At 42.7% G+C, this 25,503-nt stretch overlaps 1 protein-coding gene across 3 annotated transcripts in view; it reads right to left on the reverse strand.

Annotated features, from left to right (window-relative positions):
- Window positions 1-16,178: 16,178 nt before the first annotated feature.
- The window catches only part of ERRFI1 (ERBB receptor feedback inhibitor 1), a 29,521-nt gene continuing 20,196 nt past the window's right edge, over window positions 16,179-25,503 (reverse strand). For all 3 annotated transcript variants that reach the window (XM_044282184.1, XM_044282183.1, XM_044282182.1), the window contains 3 exons: window positions 22,767-22,962; window positions 21,877-21,947; window positions 16,179-21,238 (listed from right to left, as the gene is read on the reverse strand). In XM_044282184.1, the coding sequence (XP_044138119.1) occupies window positions 20,073-21,238; window positions 21,877-21,947; window positions 22,767-22,882 (1,353 nt within the window). In that variant the 5' untranslated portion in view covers window positions 22,883-22,962 and the 3' untranslated portion in view covers window positions 16,179-20,072. The remainder of the gene's footprint in view (window positions 21,239-21,876; window positions 21,948-22,766; window positions 22,963-25,503) is intronic.

Genomic DNA, 25,503 nt, shown 5'->3' on the forward strand with positions numbered 1-25,503 from the left:
CCATGTTGTACGTGGGTCCAAAATGGCAGAAAGCAGGACAACACAAGTAGGCAGGGTCGACAGAACTAGGTGGGGCTAGCAATAGCATAATGCTGCCCAAGCAGAACCAAATACCATAGTGCAGCACAAAATGCTGCCCAAGCAGAACCAAATACCATAGTGCAGCACAAAATACAGCCTCAGTTGCACCAAATACCACGATGCAACAGAAAATACTGCCCAAGCAGAACCAAATACCATAGTGCAGCTCAAAATACTGCCCAAGCAGAACCAAATACCATAGTGCAGCACAAAATACAGCCTCAGTTGCACCAAATACCACGATGCAACAGAAAATACTGCCACCCACGCCAAAGTATTCAACTGTATCACCGTCCTGAGGACGGCCATATAGTTGAACTCGGCAGAGCATCTGTGGATGCTGGCCAGGCGCATTAGTATCTGTTGCGCCTACATTAATAATTGCTGAGCACAACAGATCGTTATGTACCTGGCCGATGGCCATGTAGCCCTTCCCTAGCCATTGGGCCACCGGGAAACTTCCCTGTATAGTCTAGGGCCAGTCCACCACTGCCTGCCATGACCTATACCAGGCAGAATCAAGCCTTCATTGTCACTGCCATCAAGGGAATGACTGCAGGGCAGAGTTGTCATCACCCATTGCATTGGGTGTTGCGCCAGTATTAGAGCTCAATGTCTAAAGTAATCCTGTTGCCCCAGTAGAGACTTTGAGACCACTAAGCTTGTTGCCCCTATATGTGTTCAGTTAAAACGCTGTTCCAGATCACAACTGTGTCCCCCTGATTCCTTTACCACCTTCGACTGTGGAGTCACGTATACCACTCTTGGAGCTATAAGATCTTGGGTGAGGCCTGACTCCCCTTTAGGCCTCTTGCACACAACCGTGCCGTGTTTTGCGGTCCTCAAATTGCGGCTCCGCGAAACACGTATGCTGCCCGTGTTCCTTCCGCAATTTGCGGAACGGAACAGACGGCCATTATAGAAATGTCTATTCTTGTCCGCAAAACGGACAAGAATAGGACATAATCTATATTTTTTTGTGGGGCCACGGAATTAAGCAAAAGATGCGGACAGCACACTGAGTGCGGTCCGCATCTTTTGCGGCTCTATTGAAGTGAATGGGTCCGCACCCGAGCCGCAAAAAAATGCGGAACCATACCATGGTCGTGTGCAAAAGGCCTTACAAAGAGCCGCCAATACAGGAGTGATGGTGGTGGTGGGAGAGTGGATCCAACAAACCTCAAGGGGCACTGGTGTCAAAAGAACCTAGCAGCAGTACTGCATCCATGCCACTAACTTATTGGTCGGGGAGAACACTCATGACACTGCATAACCTCTTGAAATATTCATATGGTCCTGCACATCTTCATGGTAACTTGCTGTAGACAAGACAGCAAGCAGACTATATTGTATCTGATGTAAAGATTATAGGGGTTGTTCAGGAATAGAAAAACTTGGCTACTTCTTTCCAAAAGCAGTGCCACTCTTGCCCATGGGATGTGTATGGTATTACATCTCTGCTCTATTGAAATGAATGAGGGTTAGTTGAAATACCGCAAACAACCTGTGGACAAGTGGGATGCTGTTTTTGGAAGAAAGACTGGACAATTCCTTAAGGGCTCGTGCCCACAAACGTAAGGGCTCCGTGCCTGTGCTGCGGACCGCAATGCACGGACACTGACCGTAGGGAAGCCGCATGCGGATTACGGACCCATTCACTTGAATGGGGTTCGCGATCCACATACGACGTTCCGCACCGCAAAAAAGTAATGCATGCACTACTTTTTTGCGGTGCGGAGGCACGGACAGAAACGCCACAGAAGCACTTCGTAGTGCTTCCGTGGGGTTCCGATCCGTGCTTCCGCACCGCATCTCCAGATTTGCTGACCCATTCAAGTGAATGGGTCCGCATCCCCGATGCGGAATGCACACGGCTGGTGACCTGTGTATTGCAGAACCGCCTTATGCGTGCGTAGGCACGGAGCCCTTACGTTTGTGGGCATGAGCCCTTAAGCTACATGGCTGAGCTGTTGTTGCTCCTAGGGATTTCTGCTTTGTTAAATAATAATGGATTATTCACTGGAGAGGACTGCTACGTCCTATAGCCGCACCACACAGAAAGTCCTTGAACAGGACAGGAATGATGCGTCTGTACCTCTAAATTAGAATGGATGTCCACATGCAGGGAGTACGTCAGCATTACAAACCACACATTTTTCTATGGCTTGTCTCAATATATTTTAGTTAACACCTCCTATGTGATGACCTAATTCCTGGCAGCCATTAAAGTTACCACACCCAGTATAATTACTCCCAAATCCTCAGTGTGAAATTAAGCATGTTTTCCACCAGTCAATGAGGAGCAGTAATGCCTTCTTTGGCAGTTTTCGACAGTCACTTATCCCTCCTGAAGTTAGGATATTTCTCACATACAGTCTATATGGGAATATGTTTACCGTAATTACACCGTAGATATATTTATATATTACATAATTTGGGCTGAGATTTAGGACCCATATGGGTCGCACTTTTACCATGGCTCATTTTTATAGGGTATTATTCCAGTTAAACTCAGTTGACTGAGTGGGAATAGTTGAAAGAACTGCATTCGTTGCCTCAGAGCCATCTAGCATTGGGTGTTTGCACTCGGCATGTTGGGTGACACCAATGGGCCTTCATCTGCAAAGGTCTGGTGGTGGAGAAAAAAACTGACCCTCAATGCTAAATCTGTACCAGTGCCCCCACTTACGATGTGCCATTTATAATACTGGCATCTTCCCATGTAGCAGAGGGTTGGACTGTCCCACCAGAATACTAGAGGATCCTTGGATGGGCCCAGGCTCTGATATCATTGTGGGCTCCAAAGGTCCAGGAGATGATCGTTTGCCACTAGGGTCTATTTCTTTGTTTTAAAATGTATTGCACTTTATTGATGATATAGGGGTTCAGCCCCAATAATAATTTTCTCTGGTGGGCCTAAGGAACCCCAGTCTGACATTGCTAGGTACAACTGCTACTTTTGCTCTCTCTATAGATGCACCCCTGAGCAATGGTACTTGATTTTCCATCCTGTAATAATTATAGCTTTCTTAAATGCTGGGGATGTTACGTAAGAGAACCACACACCTAAGGTGAATTGCAAGACAGGTCATAAAATATGGAATTAATAAGTAGCGCCCACACCCAAAACACGAGTCCAAGGTAAAGCATAGTGTACTTTATAATCCCCACTATTCCTATGCATCTGTTTCTGGAAGAGTTTGGTGACCATGAACCTGGTGGCCATTACAGTATTTCCAGCCTTGTCTTCCATCTTGCAGTATGCAGGCATATTTGCTTTTCAGAACTCTAGGAAAGCTGTGAGACAGTCCCTGTAGTTGTCACAAACTTTCCCAGAAAGAGATAAGCTGTATAGAAATTCTAACTTAAAGGGGTTGTCCTACAACATTTATCACATACTTGCAGATAATCACTGTGTGATTGTCGAGGGTCTGACCGCTGGGACCACCAAGGAGTTCCTAAGTCCCCTGTGTGCACATGTGACTACTGTACAGAGCTTGCCTATCTCCATCTATTCCATAGAAGTGACTGGAGCGGTGATGACTCATGCACACTTCTGCTCCATTTACAAAGGGAACTCGGAGAACCCTTCTCTCTTGATTGACAGAGGTCCCATCGGTCCCTCTCTCAGGGATCATGCATTCATCATCCATTCAGGAAAACCCCTTAATGAAGCAAGGAACATATTAAACAGAGAATATATGCATTCATTAATCCACAATATTTGATAATCCAGCAGCGATCAGTAGTGTTGAGCGTGAATATTCGTATTACGAATTTCTATTGCGAATATCGGCACTTTGAGAATTCGCTGTAGTTTACTGTACATCATTAGATGGTATTAGGAAATAAAGGAGCTGTGCTGCCCTCTCGCTCATTCATTTGAATTCCTTCTTTCAGGGAGTGCACAACTTTAATTTCATGTGTGAATAAGTTCCGAGGAAACTCCACCCAATGTTAATTAAACAGAGGAACGAATAATAACAGTGATTTCAAAATGGCATCACGTAAAGGTATAGGTGTATTTCCCCTTTAAAACCTTGTAAAGTACGTTATAAAATAGAGATTATCATCATCTATCTATCTATCGTCTATCTATCTACATAGAGATGACTCGTGTACATACCAACATTCTTGTGGTCAATTCAGTGAATGATCAAACTGCATCAAGGACTGACCCTTCCTTTAATGGCCTGAGACAGCCCAAATTTTGGGATTTCTCTGTGAAAATTAAGGCCGGTCCCTGCAAAGTCAGGACTGTTAGCATTGTTAGGCATTGGCTGCAGCAGAGTATGTGACCATGCCCATGCTGCGCCAGATGTCAACACTGCAAGGACCAGAACATGGAGACATCGGAGTTAGCGTGGAGGACGGGAATGGCGGGGAACAGGTAAGTATAAATCCTTAGCTTAGTCAGGGCCGGCGCCACCAGTAAGGCGAATTAGGCAGTCGTTGCGGTTTAAAAAAAAAAAAAAGTTGATTATATAAGTTCGGGCGGCCGGCCGGTGGCGCCCCTCATGCTGCGCCGCCTGAGCGGCTGAGGCTGAGCGCTTGTCGCTCTAAAGAATCCTGCCTGCTGTGTCTGCTCTGTGCTGTTGTTAACATAGAAATGTATGGGTCCGCAATTCCGTTCCGCAAAAAGAGACAGCTACAAGAAGCTGGATTAACCCTAAGGGAAACATCGCAGTTCTTTTAATTTAAAAGCTGAGAAAGGGGTGGAACATGATATGGGCAGATCATCTGATAAGGCGGGGGGGCGGCAATTTTTTATCTTGCCTAGGGCGGCAAAAATCCTTGCACTGGCCCTGAGTGGGGCAGGCTGATGGCATTAATAAAATGTCATTATTATCGGAGAACCCCTTTAACAGGTGCTCCAGGTTGCATGTTTGGTGTTGTTAGGGGAGGTGCTGGAGCCGTGACAGAGAAAGGAGAAATGCATTATGGGTTTGGTTGGATACAACAGGAAGTGCTACATACAGGATGGAAACTAGAGCGATTTGTGTACAAAAGGGGCCAAAATTGGGAAAAAAATGAGCATGGCGAATATGTACATGAGTTGTTAAATATGTGTAAAAATAACCATAGTAATCCTGGAAAACCCCTTTAACCACTTCCAGACTGAGACACTTTTCGCCTCCCTAACCAAGCCCAATTTTGAAAATCTGACGTGCGTCACTTTATGTGGTAATAACTTTGGCACGCTTTTACTTATCCAAGCCATTCTGATATTGTACTTTTTGTTACACATTGCAATTCACTTTAGTGGTAATTTTGGGTTGAAATGTTTCTTGTTTAAAAAAAATTAAAATGTACAGAAAACTTAAATTTCTGTGTTTTTAAGACATACATGAGCTGATACCTCAAAATTATTAACATTCACCATATGTCTCCTTATACCTAAAGTTTACTTACTTATACCTATGAACATAAGACTAACACTAACATAGGACTAAGGCCTCATGCACATGACCGTTTTTCGGGTCCGCATCCGAGCCACAGTTTTTGCGGCAATTACATAGCATGTCCTATTCTTGTCCGTTTTGCGGACAAGAATAGGCATGTCTACAATGGGCCGCCCGTTCCGTTCCGTAAATTGCACGACACGGTCGTGTGCATATAGCCTAACTCCGATGCCTTCAGCTGCCAATCGCACATGCAACAGGTCAGGCAGTGTCATAGGTACAAATCTGATGACAGATGCCCTTTAAACCAAGTTAATTTTCCATACCACTATCTATATTGGGGAAAAAAATCATAAAATCCTGCAGTTTTTACACTTACCACAGAGCTTATTATTAGGCCTCATGCACACGACCGTTGTGTGTTTTGCGGTCCGCGGACCCGCAAAACACGGATGGCGTCCATGTGCATTCCGCAATTTGCGGAACGGCATGGACAGCCATCAATATAACTGCCTATTCTTGTCTGCAAAACGCAGACAAGAATAGAACAGGTTATATTTTTTGGGGCGGACCACGGAACGGAGCAACGGATGCGGACAGCACACGGAGTGCTGTCCGCATCTTTTGCGGCCTCACTGAAGTGAATGGGTCCGCATCCGAGCTGCAAAAACTGCGGCTCAGATGCGGACCAAAACAACGGCCGTGTGCTGTCCGCCTCCGTTGCTCTATTCCGTGGTCCGCAAAAAAAAATAACCTGTCCTATTCTTGTCCGCGTTTTGTGGACAAGAATAGGCAGTTATAGTAATGGCTGTCCGTGCCGTTCCACAAATTGCGGAACAGACGCCATCCGTCTTTTGCGGACCGCAAAACACACAACGGTCGTGTGCATGAGGCCTTAGGCTGACAATTCCTGTTCTGTAGATGTTAATTCTCAGCAATCATGTCACTATCTTTACAGGCAAAATTACAATGATAAAACCTACAGAATATTTACAGCATATCTACTTCCCTTCCCTGCACAATGACTTTTCTCCATAGGTCACATAGTATGCCTGTAAAACTCTCCCACAGAAGTCAAGAAACAGCTCATATACACTCACCTAAAGAATTATTAGGAACACCTGTTCTATTTCTCATTAATGCGATTATCTAGTCAACCAATCACATGGCAGTTGCTTCAGTGCATGTAGGGTTGTGGTCCTGGTCAAGACAATCTCCTGAACTCCAAACTGAATGTCAGAATGGGAAAGAAAGGTGGCTACAACAGCAGAAGACCCCACCGGGTACCACTCATCTCCACTACAGATAGGAAAAAGAGGCTACAATTTGCACGAGCTCACCAAAATTGGACTGTTGAAGACTGGAAAAATGTTGCCTGGTCTGATGAGTCTCGATTTCTGTTGAGACATTCAAATGGTAGAGTCCGAATTTGGCGTAAACAGAATGAGAACATGTATCCATCATGCCTTGTTACCACTGTGCAGGCTGGTGGTGGTGGTGTAATGGTGTGGGGGATGTTTTCTGGGCACACTTTAGGCCCCTTAGTGCCAATTGGCCATCGTTTAAATGCCACGGGCTACCTGAGCATTGTTTCTGACCATGTCCATCTCTTCATGACCACCATGTACCCATCCTCTGATGGCTACTTCCAGCAGGATAATGCACCATGTCACAAAGCTCGAATCATTTCAAATTGGTTTCTTGAACATGACAATGAGTTCACTGTACTAAAATGGCCCCCACAGTCACCAGATCTCAACCCAATAGAGCATCTTTGGGATGTGGTGGAACGGGAGCTTCGTGCCGTGGATGTGCATCCCTCAAATCTCCATCAACTGCAAGATGCTATCCTATCAATTTGGGCCAACATTTCTAAAGAATGCTATCAGCACCTTGTTGAATCAATGCCACGTAGAATTAAGGCAGTTCTGAAGGCAAAAGGGGGTCCAACACCGTATTAGTATGGTGTTCCTAATAATTCTTTAGGTGAGTGTGTATGATGTCTTTGGTCCATGCTGATAACATAGAAACATAGAATGTGTCGGCAGATAAGAACCATTTGGCCCATCTAGTCTGCCCAATATACTGAATACTATGGATAGCCCCTGGCCCTATCTTATATGAAGGATGGCCTTATGCCTATCCCATGCATGCTTAAACTCCTTCACTGTACTTGCAGCTACCACTTCTGCAGGAAGGCTATTCCATGCATCCACTACTCTCTCAGTGAAGTAATACTTCCTGATATTACTTTTAAACCTTTGCCCCTCTAATTTACAACTATGTTCTCTTGTAGCAGTTTTTCTTCTTTTAAATATTCTCTCCTCTTTTACCTTGTTGATTCCCTTTATGTATTTAAAAGTTTCTATCATATCCCCTCTGTCTTGTCTTTCTTCCAAGCTATACATGTTAAGGTCCTTTAATCTTTCCTGGTAAGTTTTATCCTGCAATCCATGTACCAGTTTAGTAGCTCTTCTCTGAACTCTCTCCAAACAGAGAACTCTCACCAACAGCAGCTCAGGAAGGATATCCACTCTCAAAATCATGTACAGAAAAAAAATACATACAATTAGAAAATAAAAACAGATTACAAATTTGGTTTTAATTAGTAAAAAGGGTTCGTTGTAAGATTCGCTGCAGATTCTCATCACCCATGAAAATAACCTACCTTTCTTGTGAAAATCCAGTCCTGTAATCATAAAAAATGCTTCTATATTTTCAGTGCACCGTGGACTGCTCCATTCACCATCACTAGCCAGCACTTCCATCTCTTGTTTGATTGCAGTGCCTGAGATTTCAGACCGGGCAGCATCGATAAAGGGGAAGCCACAGAATGGAGCAGCCCCACCCACGGCGCAGAGTCCTCAAACTCTGACCAAGTATTGGTCAGAGTTTGAGGACTGGATTTTCACAAGAAATTCTGGCTGTATATTTTGGGTCACTTGCCCTAACCGGCGATATGCTTACTTTGAAACTGATTTTGGAGGGGACAGACTCTCTTTAAAAACAAATCAAGTCCTTATTCGATTATTCATAGTATTGCTATTACTGGAGAGATGGAAGGCCTCTGCCATAGAACATGTCCATGTTACCTAATCTGCTACAACCGGTTCAGGCTGCTCCCATCCTTTCCTCCCCCTTAAAGAAAGAATATGGTCCATTATATGGAATGACAGGAAGCCAGGAATTAGTCCCAGACCCTGACCCTTAGCTGCAGCCTGGGAGGTCTCACCAGCTACAGAGAATCACTATTCTGCACATCGCCATCATCTGTCATTGTCAAACAGCCCTGGCTGGCAAAGATGGTGACAGATGCTGTCAGTTGGAGGGGCCTTTGTTGTTTCACTTGGTGCCATTTTGTGTCACAATAGTTCTTTCTCAACCGATCCAATGAAATGTCTAGGAAACTATTGACCGGGGAGGAGTCCTGAGTAGGTTTTTCTCCCAGATTACTGTGGGTAAAATGGAGGTTCAATGAGAGCTGGGACTGGCACTTGTCTCTGAACAGCAGAATGCATAGCCCCTATGAGCGGCCATCACTCATCAACAAATGTCGTCATGAAAGCCATGGTATGGTGGCACTGGTATGGTGGCACTGGCCACGTTATATGTTTAGGAACCTATATATAGCCTAAAATAAATTCAGGGCCCACCCCTGATTAAAGTATGAAAACCGACCAAAAGGAGTGAGTCAATAGAGTACAGAAAACACAGAAAGACATGATTGACACAAGTCACACAAAGACATTTAATACAGGTCACAATACATGAACAAATTTAAAAACCAAGAGGACCGATGGTGGACTGCTGGTATATATTAGTAAAGTGCACGTGCAATAATCTTGATTGGTCATCAGTATAAGGTGTGTAACACCTAACCACTATGGCTACAAATTACATAATCCAACCCATATGCAAATATAGTACAATAAATACCAACAAAAAAAATATATTTTTTTGGGGGGGGAGTGGACCGGTGGTGTTCCCGTGAGGTATACTAAGCTGCTTGGTCAGTATCTTCTATGTGCCTATTACAGCTGTAGTCACCATTTGCCTCAGCTTGCCTTTGTGGTGTTACTTCCACCCCTAAAAATGTTTTGGTATTTGTTGTACTATATTTGCATATGGGTTGGATTATGTAATTTGTAGCCATAGTGGTTAGGTGTTACACACCTTATACTGATGACCAATCAAGATGTTTGCACGTGCACTTTACTAATATATACCAGCAGTCCACCATCGGTCCTCTTGGTTTTTAATTTGTTCATGTATTGTGACCTGTATTAAATGTCTTTGTGTGACTTGTGTCAATCATGTCTTTCTGTGATTTTCTAAAAAAATGATGTTACTTTTGGATTACCTTGGTACTATAAGTGTTTTTTGTACTCTATTGACCCACTGCTTTTGGTCGGTTTTCATACTGTTATATGTTTGAAAGGGTTGTTCAACCACCACAGCAATTTTAGTTATGGCTCAGGCAAATTTTTTTTTTAAAAACTAAGCCGTTTTACCTAGTCACCGGTGCTAAAGGTCCCACCCTTGTTGTTTCCAGACCCCTGCGGACTGGAAGTGTGATTTCCTGAGCATATTCACATGTACCGCTGCAGCCATTTATTTGTCTCTGTCTCTCATACACACAACCACTGAGACCAGTGAATGGCTGCAGTGGTGCACGTGATAGCAGACAGAACATCGCCCATTCTGGTCCACAGGGGACCAAAAGCAAAGGGGACAGGACGGGACCCTCTTTGCTGGGATGCAGCACCCTGATTTAGTGAGTGGCTTTGTTTTCTTAACCTGAGCACAGGACATGACATAACTGAATATGCTGGGAGGGTCAGACAGCCATTTTAAGAGCATTCTGGTGTGTGGCCAGTATTTTAAGGGGTCTACAGATTAGATTTTATCCGTTTCCGTCCCTTTTTTTTTTTTTTGCGGCTCCGTGTTTTGCGATCTGCAAAATACATACGGTCGAGTGCATGAGCCCTAATTCAGCAATGCAACATTTCATTCCTCTTACTGGGACTTTTCTCAAACCAAAAGAAAGTCCCAGTAAAAAGGGTCCATTCACACGTCCGTGAATGTGTGCGGAACAGGTCCCATTCATTCTCTATGGGGGCAGGAATGGATGCGGACAGCACTCAGTGTGCTGTCCTCATCCGCATTTCCGGAGCGCGCCCACGATCTTCCGGTCCGCGGCTCCCGAAAAAAAATAGAACATGTTCTATTCTTGTCTGCAATTGTGGACAAGAATAGGCAGTTCTATGGGGATCCGCAATACACTACGGACGTGTGAATGGACCCTAAAATGACTAAAAGGTCACATTGGTGAATAAAGGACACCTTCGTTGACCACATTTTGGTAGTGCTGCAGAATTTTTTTAAATATATTGTTTGGACTCCGGATCGGTGTCACAGCTGCTTTCAAATTCATACAATTCTAGTTAGTAGTATTCTGCAAATGTTGGCAAAAAAATAAAACGTGTAGTTTTATAAAAAGACACATTGAGCAGAAACATTAAAAAAAACAAAAAACAAATTTGGTTTCCTCGGTCTGGAGCTGTGCCCGAGTGAGTGAGGACAGCTCATAGAGTAGAAAAGGCTCATTGCACTGCACAGGAAATGAATGGAATATCTGGAAAATGAACGTGGGCTGACACCATAGTATAAACATAGCTCACCGGACTGGGTGGAGGCTCCATTACTCGCTCACAGATCCTACACACAACAGGAGAGACTCATGCAATAACAGGTGAACACACCCGAGGTCAGGACAAAAAGTACAGACCAGTCCAGGGACATCCAGAATCTCCCCCGAACACCATAACAGAGCCACAGTCAGTGCTTGAGTAATTCTCAAGTTCTTAAAGGGGTTGTCTCACTTCAATGAATAGCATTCATCATGTAGGCAAAGGCACTTACTAATGTATTGTGATTGCCCATATTGCCTCCTTTGTTGGCTTCATTCATTTACTTTGGCCACCGCTGCCATGCAGATACGAGGCGGCCAGGACAGGAGCTGCTGCGCATGCGTGCCTATGCACACTCCTGCAGTCTCGACCACTAGAGAGAGTGCCACTTTTTCCCATAACGTGCAAGGGCGGCCACCACTGCTGGATTGTAGGTGCTCATAACCCCGGGAATAGAGTAGTGGATAATGTGATGGAAAAATGAATCAAGCCTTACCAATACATTAGTAAGTGCCTTGTATTCACTTTCTCTACATGATAAATGCCATTTGCTAAACTACAACTCCCAGCACGATTGGTACCAAAAGGCCCCTCTAAATAAGGCTACTTTCACACTGGCGTTTCTGGGTCCTCTTGTGAGATCCGTTTCAGGGCTCTCACAAGTGGTCCAAAACGGATCAGTTCAGCCCCAATGCATTCTGAGTGGACAAGGATCCGTTTAGAATGCATCAGTTTGGCTGCGTTTGGTGTCCGTTGCGCTTTTCAGGCAGTCACTAAAATGCAGCTTGCAGCGTTTTGGTGTCCGCCTGACGATGCAGAGCCAAACGGATCCGTCCTGACTTACAATGTAAGTTAATGGGGACGGATCCGTTTTCACTGACACAATATGGTGCAATTGAAAACGGATCCGTCCCCCATTGACTTTCATTGTAAGTCAGGACGGATCCGTTTTGACTTAGACTTTTTTTTTGAATGAATAATGCAAACGGATCTGTTCTGAACAGATACAAGCGTTTGCATTATCGGTGCGGATCCGTCTGTGCAGATACAAGACGGATCCGCACTGAACGCGAGTGTGAAAGTAGCCTAACTGCAACTCTCACCAACTTTGCCGGCCAGAAAGATTTGGCAATCACAAATGATAACTATATGCAGAACAGTAGCTATCTGCAGCTGATGTACCTGGAGCTAATGGATACGATGAGCTCTGGTAGCCTGATCCTCAGCAAGATCAGGCTACTGGAATTCAAATGTAACTGTGAACAGGGCCCAAGAGTCATGATCAGTTCCCCTCTGGACAGTACATGAGCCCCCGATCTTATTTCTGTATTCAGAATTTTAGGAAATGTCATGCATAGAAGTCAAGGAAATGTCATGCATAGAAGTCATTGCTCGACAACACTGGTTGCCAGGTAGCAACAAATGAACCTGATGGCTCCTAATAAGTGCTGTGTATCTGTAAAATGAGATAAAACTAATGGAACTGATTTTATTTGCCGACCATGGTAAAAATGGAATGATAAACTTGTCTCTTGTACTGATCTGAACTGTCTGGTTGCTTGGCTACTCTTCACGATTACACGCTGCTGAGCGAATTATCTCTAGCATGCTATAAAGTTATGGGCGTTGGTATCTCCAGGGACCATGCGGTCAGACTCAAGTGATGAGATACAAAGAACAATAAACCAGCTTGTTTTTTTTCTATGAACAGATGGTGCAAGACAAGGTGGGATCAAGGTTTGTAGCGGTCATGGATAAAAAAACAGGGGTAATGGTACCTTGTTCCAAACTATCATACTAATGCCAATTGAATGCCATAATGTGCCAACTAATATCATCATGTACTGCCCACACAATACGGTCATACAATGAACACATTACATAGAGTGGCTAAAGAACAGTGCTACGTTTCCATAAGTGCCATAGAGAAGACATGTGGGTACGGACTAGGAGAAAATCATGAAAATATGACCCGTTGAGGATACTTCAGTTCTGGAGTTGCTCTATAGATAAATATATAACATATGGTACTAATTATTAGCAGATGCGTTTATGTGAGTTTACAAATTCTACTATAAAGATGGTTAGACCGTGCATGGCTTGGGTGGTGAAGGCCTCTAAATAGTTGAAGAACAAGGCTAATGCCACTTTTGCTCACCCATTATGCAGAGCACCTTGAGATGTTCTCTAAACCCCCAGGACAGATCCTGAATGTCTAGCTTTGAAGCAAAAATATATTTTGGAATTGAATTAAGAGGGTTTGAATTTGTTAACATATACATTTGATAGAGCTTTTTCTCTGTTGAGCAGATGCATCTGTGTTCATAAATAGGTAGAAGTAGCTCCTGGCCCTGGTGCCCGAGGTTCTCAAGAGCTCCTCTACCATACAAAAAGACGCCTCTGAATGGTTGGACCCATAAAAATCCCATCCATAAATAATATCTGACTGTAGCCATGTTAGAGCGGACTTAATATCTCTCTGGCCTTGTTCAGGAGAGGTGTATGCTCCAACACAATTGCAGCACTTTTGGGAGGAACCAGGGGTTTGTCATAGAAGTGACACCCATTCTGGTGTAATGTCATTAAGTGTCTACACCCCTAAGTGTATAATTGTGATGACAAAATGATCCTGCTTTTGTGTAAGCATTAAGAGATGAGTGTCTTAGGTGTGTGGTTGTAAATTAGATAATGTAAATAAATTGCATCTGACTGCATTCGATTTTCAGATTTTCCATCAGAAGGACATACATGGCCAGGTGTCCGTGAGACCCATGCTTGCAATTAACTATTCAGTGATGCACTATAGGCCTAACCAATCTCTTCTATATCTATTTGACATAGATGTATCTTGTGAAGAGATTTACTGTTGTCTGTCCTATTAGGACATCTGAAATAAATAAAAAAAAAAAAAAGTATTCTATAAGCAAAATGAGACCAGAGTAGATCACCGCACTAGAGGACATCAGGGACGGTCCCTGTAAACCATCAATGACATAATGCACATTCACTATAATGGAGCCCACTAACTAGTGCAGCCATCCATTTCTAGTGTGGAACTGGAGTTCCTTGGTCCCCAAGAAGTTTGTCTGATACTCTGGTGGACAGCTGAACCCTGTCTGTGTATACATTTCCTTATAATATAGTAAGGCCTAGTTCACATTTCAGCCATTTGTTCAGTGATTGTGAGCCAAAACCAGTGCGGGTCAAAAACACAGAACAAGTGCAAAATCTTTCCATTACACCTTATCTCTGTATAGGCTCCACTTCTGGTTTTGGCTCACAATCAGTGATTTAGTGAACTAGGCTTAGGTCCCTTTCACATGGGCGAGAATCCCGTGCGGGTGCAATGCGTGAGGTGAACGCATTGCACCCGCACTGAATCCGGACCTATTAACTTCAATGGGGCTGTACAAATGAGCTGTGATTTTTACGCATCACTTGTGCGTTGCGTGAAAATCGCAGCATATTCTATATTATTATGTGTTTTTCACGCAACACCGGCCCCATAGAAATGAATGGGTCTTCGTGAAAATCGCATAGCGTCCGCAAGCAAGTGCAATTTTCACGCATGGTTGCTAGGAGAGGATGCAATTAAATTGATAAGTCAACTCACTGTATTATTTTCCCTTATAACATGGTTATAAGGGAAAATAATAGCATTCTTAATACAGAATACTTACTAAAATATGGATTTAGGGGGTTAAAAAAATAAATTATTAACTCACCTCATCCTGTTCGCGCAGCCGGCATATTCTTCTTTCAGGACCTTTGACGTAATTGCGCTCACCATGTGGTGAGTGCGGTGACGTCAGCACAGGTCCTGCTGAATGAAGATAGAAATTTTCTATCTTCATTCAGCAGGACCTGCACTGACGTCACTGCACTCACCACATGTGGTGAGCGCGATTACGTCAAAGGTCCTTTTGCGGGTCCTGAAAGAAGAAGGAGGATGCCGGCTGCGCGAACAAGTGGATGAGGAGAGTTAATTTTTAACACCTCAATCGACATTTTAGCAAGTATTCTGTATTGAGAATGCTATTTTCTCTTATAACTATGTTATAAGGGAAAACAATAAAATCTACAGGACACCTAACCCAAACCTGAACGTCAGTTAAGAAATCCAGGTTCGGGGCTGGGTACCACATTCAGTTTTTTTATCACGCGCGTGCAAAACGCATTGGAACTGAACTGAACATCGGAACGCAATCGCAGTCAAAACTGACTGTAATTGTGTACCTACTCGCACGATTTTCCCTGATCGCAGACGCAACGCATCTGGACATGCTCGTCTGCAAGGGGCCCTTAGGCCCCTTGCACACGAGTGAGTTTTCTGCACGGGTGCAATGCGTAACGTGAACGCATAGCACCCGCACTGAATCCTGACCCATTCATTTCAATGGGTCTGTGTATGTGTTTTTTTTATTTTATTTTTTTCACGCATCAGTTCTACGTTGCTTGAAAAATGCAGCATGTTCTATATTCTGCGTTTTTCATGCAGCCCCATAGAAGTGAATCGGGCTTCAGCAAAAATGCCTTGCAACCAGAAGCAAGTGCGGATGCAATGCGTTTTTCACTGATGGTTGCCAAGAGATGTTGTTTGTAAACCTTCAGCTTTTTATCACACGCGTGAAAAAAAAGGCATCAAAACGCATTGCACTCGCGTGATAAAAACTGAACGCAATCGCAGACAACACTTGCAAAATGGTGCGATTTTCACTAAATGCACCCTGAACGCATCCGGACCTAATCAGTCACGCTCGTGTGAAAGGGGCCTTAAAGTTGAGAACAAAACGGATCATTTGGAACATGTTAGAGTGTCATAATTTCTACGCTTTGGTAGGAGTTGTTCCTTTCCACCCTTTCTAAGGATGGGTTTACAACAGCTGATGGTCCCCAATGGCTTCTGATAAAATAATGTTGTATGGTGCGCAATTTTTTCAGCTTTTTAGTGGAATCTACAATGGAGCCTCCAACTGTCAATAATAAAGTGGCATCATAAGCAATGTCATAAATAAGTATATTATAGCTTTATTAATTTCAAAGACATGATAACACACAGTATTATCCAAAAATAACAAAATGAACAGAATCATTCTTTGTCAAATACTGTACATATGCCGGAATATCAGTGCATTTTATGCTAATATTTATACCTTCATTTAGTCTGTATTTAAAAAAAAAAAAATGTAACTTAAATAGTTAATTATACATCAGTTTCTAACTGTAAACAGCATGTGTATCACTGGATTATGAAGAGGCAGATACAGGGGCCGATATATAAACACTAGTGCAAAACTAAGTCGGGGGTGTTACCCTCAGCAGCCAATCAGGTTACTGCTTTCATTGTCCCTTGTGGACAAATCAGTTGTCATCCAATTGGTTGCTATGAGCAACACCACTGTTCAGTCTCGCCCTAGCTTTTATAAACCTTCCCAACAGTGTTGTATCTTTTTTTTTTTCCCCAGCAGCACCTCCTTTCCTTTATTAACATTCTAAAAACAGGGAAGTCTATCAAAAAGCGCTCATAGGGACACAACTCCTTCTGCCCTTGGGAGAGGGTGTTGCACCATTTTAGACTTGGAGCATGCCTATCCCTGTATAAGATTGACATTGAAAACTGCTAACACATCTCAGTTTTTGCTAAACATTTAAAAATTATGGAAAACAAGCCTTTAAAATAGATGAGTTAAGAATCTTTACGTATAAAAAAAAAAAAAAAAAAAAAAAAAAAGGCACAAACATAAATCTTCTGGTAGCCTGAGGGAAGATAATCCACTGTCCTACTGTGGTTTCTGAATTAATACTCCTGGTATATGTCAGTTACTGCTGGGTATCTTGGCCTAGGTCTAAGTTCCCCTTAAATGGAACACGTTGGCTATACCATAGGTAGCCAGTTCAGAAATGAAGAGCTTGAGGGTACCTAAACTTCGCTGGCCGCCTTAGAATGTCTAGAGTATATGGACCTACTAGTGGTCACCACATGATGGTCACCTCTTAATGCAGCTCTGTTAAATAGAAGCAAAATACACCACTACTTCATTGTGAAGCATTTCAGCCCCATGCACCAGTTGTAATCTTCCGTGCTAAACTCAATGTGGTCTTCCACTTGGCCACCAATATGCAGAATTGAGGAAATGTGAGGCGTCAGAGCTTCCAGCTAACTTCTAGGTTTTATTTCACCATAACAATTATTCACAGGCAGCAACATTTTGGCTTGTGTCTTTCTGCTTACCCTTGTGTTTGTCTTGGCATGAGAAGATTTTGTCTGAACAATGTTATACGACAAGATAACTACATGCAACTTTTTATCTGGTTCTTTAGGTTTCTTCAGTACCAGTACTCAATCATATCGCCTTCAGGTCCATGTATATGGATCACTCTGCTGTCTGGACAGGTTGATTTACTCCGAAATGCTGCCTACTTCACTTAGGACCAGCAATGAGGTGCCTCAGTGATATCACTGGTTCTGTGTGACTAGAATAGATTTCTTAATCTTGGTAATAGCTAATTGAATAATAAGTCAAGATGGCTGCCTCTTGTGCATGTAAAAGGTTTAGCTGAACTTTAAAGTGGATGTCCAGATTTGAATCAATTTTTAGCAGCCCCCTTCCTCAGTGGATTAATAGACGGAAGATTAAGTACCTGCTCCCCGGCGTTCGGTTTGAAACACTCCGATTCCCTGCTTGTCAACTTTGAGTTAATGAAGGTCACGAATGCCACTGCAGCCGACTTGACACAGGAGTGATGTGTCTTCCAAATGACATAACTCTGGGTCACATGCAACTTGGGCAGGCATGTCCTCACTATTGGCAGTCATTGGCTGCAGCGGCACAAGTGACCCCCGTCCACTGTGGAAGCTGAAAAGAAAAGAAACGAAGAGCAGAGAACTGAAGGAGCTTCAACTGAGTGGCAGGAAGCAGGTAAGTATACTTCCCTCCCCCCCCCCCCCCCCACAGGTTGACCAGGGAGGGAGTGGGCTGCTGAAACTTGTAACATGGAGAACCTCTTTAACATTACTTTTGGCCAAACTAAAATTTTCAGGTGCTGGAAAAAAAAAAAAAAAAAAAAAGGCAAGAGATGTATGTCATGTTCTTCTAACTGAAATATACTTTTTAGCTAAGCTTTGGAAGACTGTCAATAATTAAGAATTATGATACATAGCATTAGGGGCCCGTTGAAGATAAATGAAAAACCCAATTGCCTTTTCACTGCCCCAAATCAGGACTCCAATGCTGTTTGGTAAGGAATATTTTTGGAACTCGGATGAGTTTTCTGCCCAGGTTCGGAGAACTTAATTCCTAATCAATGCTGTGTATCTGGGGGATGGAGCGGGATGAAAAGTGACAACTATAATGGGCACATTTCAGTTGTCACAGTTTGTAGCTCACCAAGCCATTACCAGGGGCCTGCGCTGTTGAAATTATAGCCCAGTGTAATAAATCAGAACCAAAATACAGTAGTCCGTTTTCCAGACTTGTTCATTGGACCTCAATTGGACACCCTGTATGGCACACCTGATGTAAAGCATTGTTGACGAGTGCCATTGGCCTGCTCAATGGTAAATTTGTTTTCTGTCCTCTACACAACATATCAATTATATGCTCATACAATTTTTAGCTCTCCGCTTGTCTGAAACAAAGAGTCCTTCGGATCAGGAAAAAAAAATAAAAAATCCATACATGTGTACACACAGACTGTACATACTACCACGCACTCTGACTCCTCTATTGACCTTGGCAAAAAGTTTGATGCCATGTCACTCACTCCCGGTAAGTTTGTGCATAACTTCCTGCAGAGCGATTGTGCCATGTACTACCTATTAGGATATTTGTTATAGATTTATTCAACGCACAAGGAAAAAAAAATTAAAAATACTGAATAGATAGCATTAACACAAGGCCAGCTCGTGCTTCAGATCTATTAATATATTAGAAAAGTGAAAAAGAACAAACAGAAAGAACTTACTGGCAATCTAGAATAAAACACTTCACTAGAACTACAAAGAACACTGGGTTTTCTTCATTTCACTCTTTGGAACATAAGAGGAAGGCAAAGCACAATCTGACAAAATGAATCCAAGTATATGAACAAAGGTTATTCGTTCCAGTCATTCTACATAGTAGAGGCAGCCATTTTGTCAATCACTTGCCTTGAGAATCTAGCCCATGAAAACCAGTGACAGACACACAAGGCACTCAGTGGACCTTAGTGGCGTCATAGGTTTTACTGACGGTTTTGGTCCCACTAGAGGTTGGTATGGACAACCCCATCTCAAATTGGTTGCCTCCACTACCTTTAGCTTGGTTGACAAGTCAATAGGAAGATTTCTCATTCAGAACATCTCAGAAATTACATTTGTTTGTGCTTTTTTTTTTACTATCTAGAAATCAATAAAATGAAAAAGGTGTCCTAATCTAACAGAACACACAGCTAGCAGCTTGTTGCGCTTCAGCCTATGTTTAAGTCCAGAAGTTAAGAGGCAAACTTTTGAGGAAGGTAAAAAGTAGGATACACAAATACTGCACTATTCTTCCTAAAACCATTCAATTTTCATACAATATCAGCAGTAGACAGTCACAAGGTCATCTTCTCAAATGTAACTGCTCAAACTTTTTTTACTATGGTCTACAGTACAGGACTGTTCAGCAGTGACTAAGGCCTCGCCCACCCATCACATTGACACAATTACAAAATTATACCTCACATTTTAATAAGGAGATCATTCATAGACTCCATAGGTGTTCAGTTTTTGCTTCATGGCAAATGGAAAGGATCACTTAGAACTGAGAAAGTAACCTTAGTCTTTGTTTCTTTAGTTCAGTTTGTCCTACCTCTGAACCAGCCATATAGGCATAAAGTAACATCCCGCAGTATGCTAATGACCTACTCATTCCATACGTTACAGAGAAACTACATCCTGAAAGTTTTTACGCTTGGTATGGCTATTGTCCAATTTAGCCTTGGCATCTGGCTTTGTAGAAGCTGAAGATAGGCTACTGTCACTAGACCATGATTCAGAGCAAGCGTCTTTAGATTCTGTGAAATACTTTTCATATCGATAAAGGTATGGGGGCTTTTCTGGTAAAAGATAATAATGTGTTGAACTGGCCTTCTTTCCGTTTTCTATAATAGGCAAAATACAAGGGATCTTATTGGTAGAGCCTTCACTGTTTTGTCTTTGAAGAGCTTTACTGCTAACATATTTTGGGTCTGGTGCAAAACTCTGAGTTGGGGGCATTACACCATTGAGGTATGAAGGCAGACTCTTTGGGCTTGGTGTACGAGAGTTGCTCCTGGACAAAGGTTCCCTTGGTGGTACCTTTGGAGGTCGGTCCTCATCACTATATGTGTTTGAGGAAACTTCTGCTGACCACCTTCTGTAATCTGGCTTTATTGGCCTAGGGGGTATTGGAATCCTAGGTGGAACTTCAGGTTTGTCGTCATCTGAATTAGGAGAAGTCCTGTTTGCATGTATCCGAATAGTAGGTTTATTATATGATCCAGCTGGCCCAGAATGGGACCTTCTTAGTCTCCTGTGACACTGTTCAGGTTTCTGAGGTTTTAAGTTTTGTACACATCCATTCTCTTGACATGTTGGGATTTCATCTGCTTTTTTGGGTGTAGATACCGACTCAAAATAGGCATAATTGATCTGCCCACATCCCCTGAAGCTTCGTCTGCTTGGAACACCATATTTAAATGCCAAAGGTCTTCCATCTTGTATGAGCAAGTCAGTCTCGGAACTTGTAATAAATTCAACTTCACTATCTGCCTCATCTAAAGAATGATCTTCCGAAATTGGTAGAGGTGGTAAAGGCCTAGAGCTCCGATCACTAGGAGGAATTGCATAAAATTGTGGTGGCCCACTTTTGACAGGCGTTAAAGGAGGGGTCCTTTCCACCACGCCATTCATTGACAGTTTCTTAAAGGAGGGAACAACTTGGTCATCTTCACAGTTTGTAGAATGTTCTATGATAGGCATTCCAAGATGAAGAAAGTTAGATTTCTTCATGCAGTTTTCAGAGCAGCAATGTCCATTCACGGTGGCCGACCTAGAATGTTGACCTGGAAAAGACAACCATAAAATTTACTGTCTTGTCTACATCTACAAGCAATATGTGCTAACATTATTGAGAATTGTTGCATGGGCTTCAATTACAGAACAGCTAATCCATATGCAAATTATGTTATATAAAAGGAGTCTTAGAAGATTCAAGATACTGTATTATTTGCCCTATAAAAGGGGGGGCCGAGGGGGGGGGAGAATGTCAGTGCATCTTATGGGGCGAATACTAATGAGCGCTTCCATTACAGAAGTGCTCATTAGTACAGGAGGACTGGGAAGCAGTGAACACTGCGCGTTGGGTCACAGCACAGCTCGCGGCAGGAAGAAAGCTGGATGTGAGGAGCGGCCACAGTCTTCCGGAGCAGGAGAGGTAAGTTGATCTTTTTTTTCCCATCTGATCTGAGAATGATTTGAGTTCTGATTGCAGAACTTAAGTTCTGATCTGAGGTCTGAATAGGGGGTCAGAGCCGAGATCTGATGAAAGTTTTTTTTTTTTATTCTCCTCTTCTAAAACTTAGTAGCATCTTATAGGGTGAAAAATACGGTAGTTATAGTAATACTTTCACTTTGTCTACAGCTAGATAAGAGGCCTATATATTTTTGAATACACTTCCTGGATTTCTAAGACACTACTTACCAATAGAGGAAGTTTGCTGTTGAGCAGAAGATTTTATAACATAGGGCATAGAATCCATCCCATAGAATGTACTGCAACAGAAAAAAAAAATATTATTAACACCAGAGTTAAAATTATGATAGGCCATATTAATACTGCCACAATTATACATGTAAGCTAGCCCTTTAGGGGAAACCAACTTGTCTACAGAACTTCTAAAATGGATAGTGCCTATAGTCCGATTCACACATTTATGCCATTACAGCCGTCATCTAGTCTTGAATGGAAAAATTGCCATGTTATGTGGCTATAGAGAATAGTTATGTCGTTTCTTTCAGGAATAGCACAAGATTAGTCTATAGGTTGTGTCTGGTCGCTTGTAGCTCAGCTGCAACTAGGTGAATGCAATTACAGACACAACCTGTAGACAGCCCCTTTAAGGGTCAAGGAATACTGGTTGACAACACCTGTGGGAGCTAAAATAGTGTCTATACTGGTTTTACCTAGCCTTTACAAAAGTAGGTATAACTAAGAAATGCCGTAACAGAATTTTGAGCAGCACATGTTCTCTTACTGGGTAAATTTTGATTTAAAAAAGGCACCAACAGTATTTTATAGTTAAAAAAAAAACAAAAAAACTGTGGAAACCAACTGGACACAATCAGAAGTAAAAGACATGAGTCACGATACGTTCAAATGTAAACTGGAATTGTGGTCATGACGCCATTATGAATGGCCGCCATGATGCTAATATGATCAGAGCCTTGAAGGAACCAAAGACTAGTCTAAAAAAACTCGGTCACCCAACCCCAGTTTTTTGTTTGTTTTTTACCTAGGCTGAACATTACACCCGATTTTAACTGGAAGATTTGGCTTTAATGTGTGGAAGGTTATCAGATCCCATTACTTACTTTTCATACTCGTTATGATTTGCCCAACATGATTTGCCGCACATTAAACCCTGTGCACTGTGCATAAAGCTGTTTTTCAATGAAACGTCTTGAGATGCAAGCCCAGCTGTTGTCATTGTGTCTTGTTCCTTGTATACATCAGCTATTCACAAAGAGCTCCAGACATGGGATCTATGAGCAGCTGTCATTCCTTTAACTGCAAGAAAGAAAAAAGAAAAAGAAAATGATTATTCAAAGATATAAGAGTCTAAACACATGGCGGATATAGGATGGGTGTGATATCACCGCGCCAACATACTTATGCAATTTTATGCAGATTTCTAAGTCACACAAGCCTAGTATTCTTCATTATCAAGAAGTGCCTGGCACTTAAATTACATATAATTAGAGCTGGTTGCACATCCAAGGACATTTCTCATGAAGATGATCATGCCTAGGAATATTACTGATCTACATTAGATACACTATGGCCTGGATCTGAATTCCAGTTGTTAACAACCTGATATGGCCCACAGATGGAGGACATTAGGAGGCCCATTGTTGGAGGACATTAAGAAGCACTGTCCAATATGTTCTCAAACTGCTCTGCAAGCCCTACAGACATCTGAAGTGTGTCAGACACCTACTCAGTATTTAGACATAACACAGCTAGACAAACAGATGGCCGCTGTAGATTTGTGTATAACCAGTCCCTTCAATAAGAAGCAGAACTGGAGGAGGATTGAATTTTCCTGGTCAATCTTGGCAGCTACATAACATTACATCTTCCTGAATGCAACCTTGTTCCCCCGTCCATCAACCTGATAGACAACATCCAAACAGAGCAATCTGATTCAAGATGAATAAATGAAGCTTAGCGTTTACATACATTGCTTAGAAATTTTTGTATCATACGGGTCATATATTCAAAATGGTTTCTAGAAACTCTTTGAACCCAAGGTAAAATAGGCCATTTAAAATACCAGGGAACTTATGTGGAAAAGGGGACAACGGCCCTCCTCAGGCACCAGGGTTTGATAGCGACTGCTACCTCTGTATCCCCTAAAGTTACATCCCATGCTTGGACAGTGAAATTATTGCTATTATTCCTTTTGAGGACATCATGGTAAGGACTGAAATGCTTTTGAATAAGCTGTGTGGTAGCTTGTTAGAAAGGGCAGCAGATTGGGGAACCTGTTGCTGGGATCCCTAGTGATCGGCAAGTGTTCCATTCCCCTATAGCACCACCACAGGGGAAATTAAACATTACATAGTTTTCATCGAAATCCCATTGTTGTAGTCCCTTGACGTCATAGGTCCTCCAGAGCATGAGACACTCTTGTTACTGTAGTTGCTCCATGCTCTGTCCAATAGGTGGGGGGTCCTCAGAATAGGAACCCCCACCCCCTGTTATTAACTCTTGAGTTCCTCAATAGAATATTTCAAAATAGGCTTTTTAAAGTTACATGAAACTAATTGGGCAAAGTGGTCATTCATTCTGCTACCAAGCTTCCCCAATGTGACCACATTAGTTGCTGTGTAGCAGTACGACATTGCAATATTATATCGCCCTGCTGCAAGTCGCCATGTAGTCCTAGCCTTAGGCTGCTTTCACACTAGCGTTTGGGGCGGATCCGTCATGGATCTGCACAGACGGATCCGTTCAGATAATACAAACGTCTGCATCCGTTCAGAACGGATCAGTTTGTATCATCTTTAACATAGCCAAGACGGATCCGTCTTCAATACCATTGAAAGTCAATGGAGGACGGATCCGTTTTCTATTGTGCCAGATTGTGTCAGTGATCCGTTTGGCTCCAGCAGTGTTTTGGTGTCCGCCTCCAGAGCGGAATGGAGACTGATCGGAGGCAAACTGATGCATTCTGAGCGGATCCTTTTCCATTCAGAATGCATTAGGGCAGGCATGCTCAACCTGCGGCCCTCCAGCTGTTGTAAAACTACAACTCCCACAATGCTCTGCTGTAGGCTGATAGCTGTAGGCTGTTTGGGCATGCTGGGAGTTGTAGTTTTGCAACAGCTGGAGGGCCGCAGGTTGAGCATGCCTGCATTAGGGCAAAACTGATCCGTTTCGGACAGATTGTGAGAGCCCTGAATGGATCTCAAACGGAAATCCAAAAAGCCAGTGTGAAAGTAGCCTTACTTGCTTCAAGGCATAAATCAAAGAGCTCAACTTCTGTCTATTATATCCTGCTCCAGATAGTGTGCACAAATCGCCCCAGAGGTTCACTTTTATACTTTATTTGGACATTTTAGAAGATGCAAAAAAAAAGTTTGCACTTGATCCACTGCATTAGGCCAGATTTTTATTTTGAAGGGGAATTGCCATTAAAAATACCAGAGTGCTGTTCCAGTGTGTACAGGCGTTTCTAGGAGACTCTGATGGAAAGCATAATTGGTTCTGACCATTTATCATCAAGTCTCTTGTTTTGACTGCTGGCATCAGACTTCATCTGCGTTTTCTTCCATGTATGGGCTTCTAAGACCATGGTTTGTTTTTGTGACAAGCACAGAGTCCTGAGCACAAAATGTTCTATTCATCATCCTAATGGTGAAGCTGATGCTCAAGATAACATTCTATATGTAGAACCAGTAGATAGAAAGATCTGTTCACACTTTGTGAATTACTATGAGTGTATGCGCCAAAAGAGCTGCCAGCGCAAACACCGAACATATCCCTACAGCCCCAATTACGGCATGATGTTTTTGGATACATTTTTCCTTCTAGGAAATAGTGTTG

This window comes from Bufo gargarizans, chromosome 2 (genome assembly GCF_014858855.1).
Source record: "Bufo gargarizans isolate SCDJY-AF-19 chromosome 2, ASM1485885v1, whole genome shotgun sequence".
Lineage (NCBI taxonomy): Eukaryota > Metazoa > Chordata > Amphibia > Anura > Bufonidae > Bufo > Bufo gargarizans.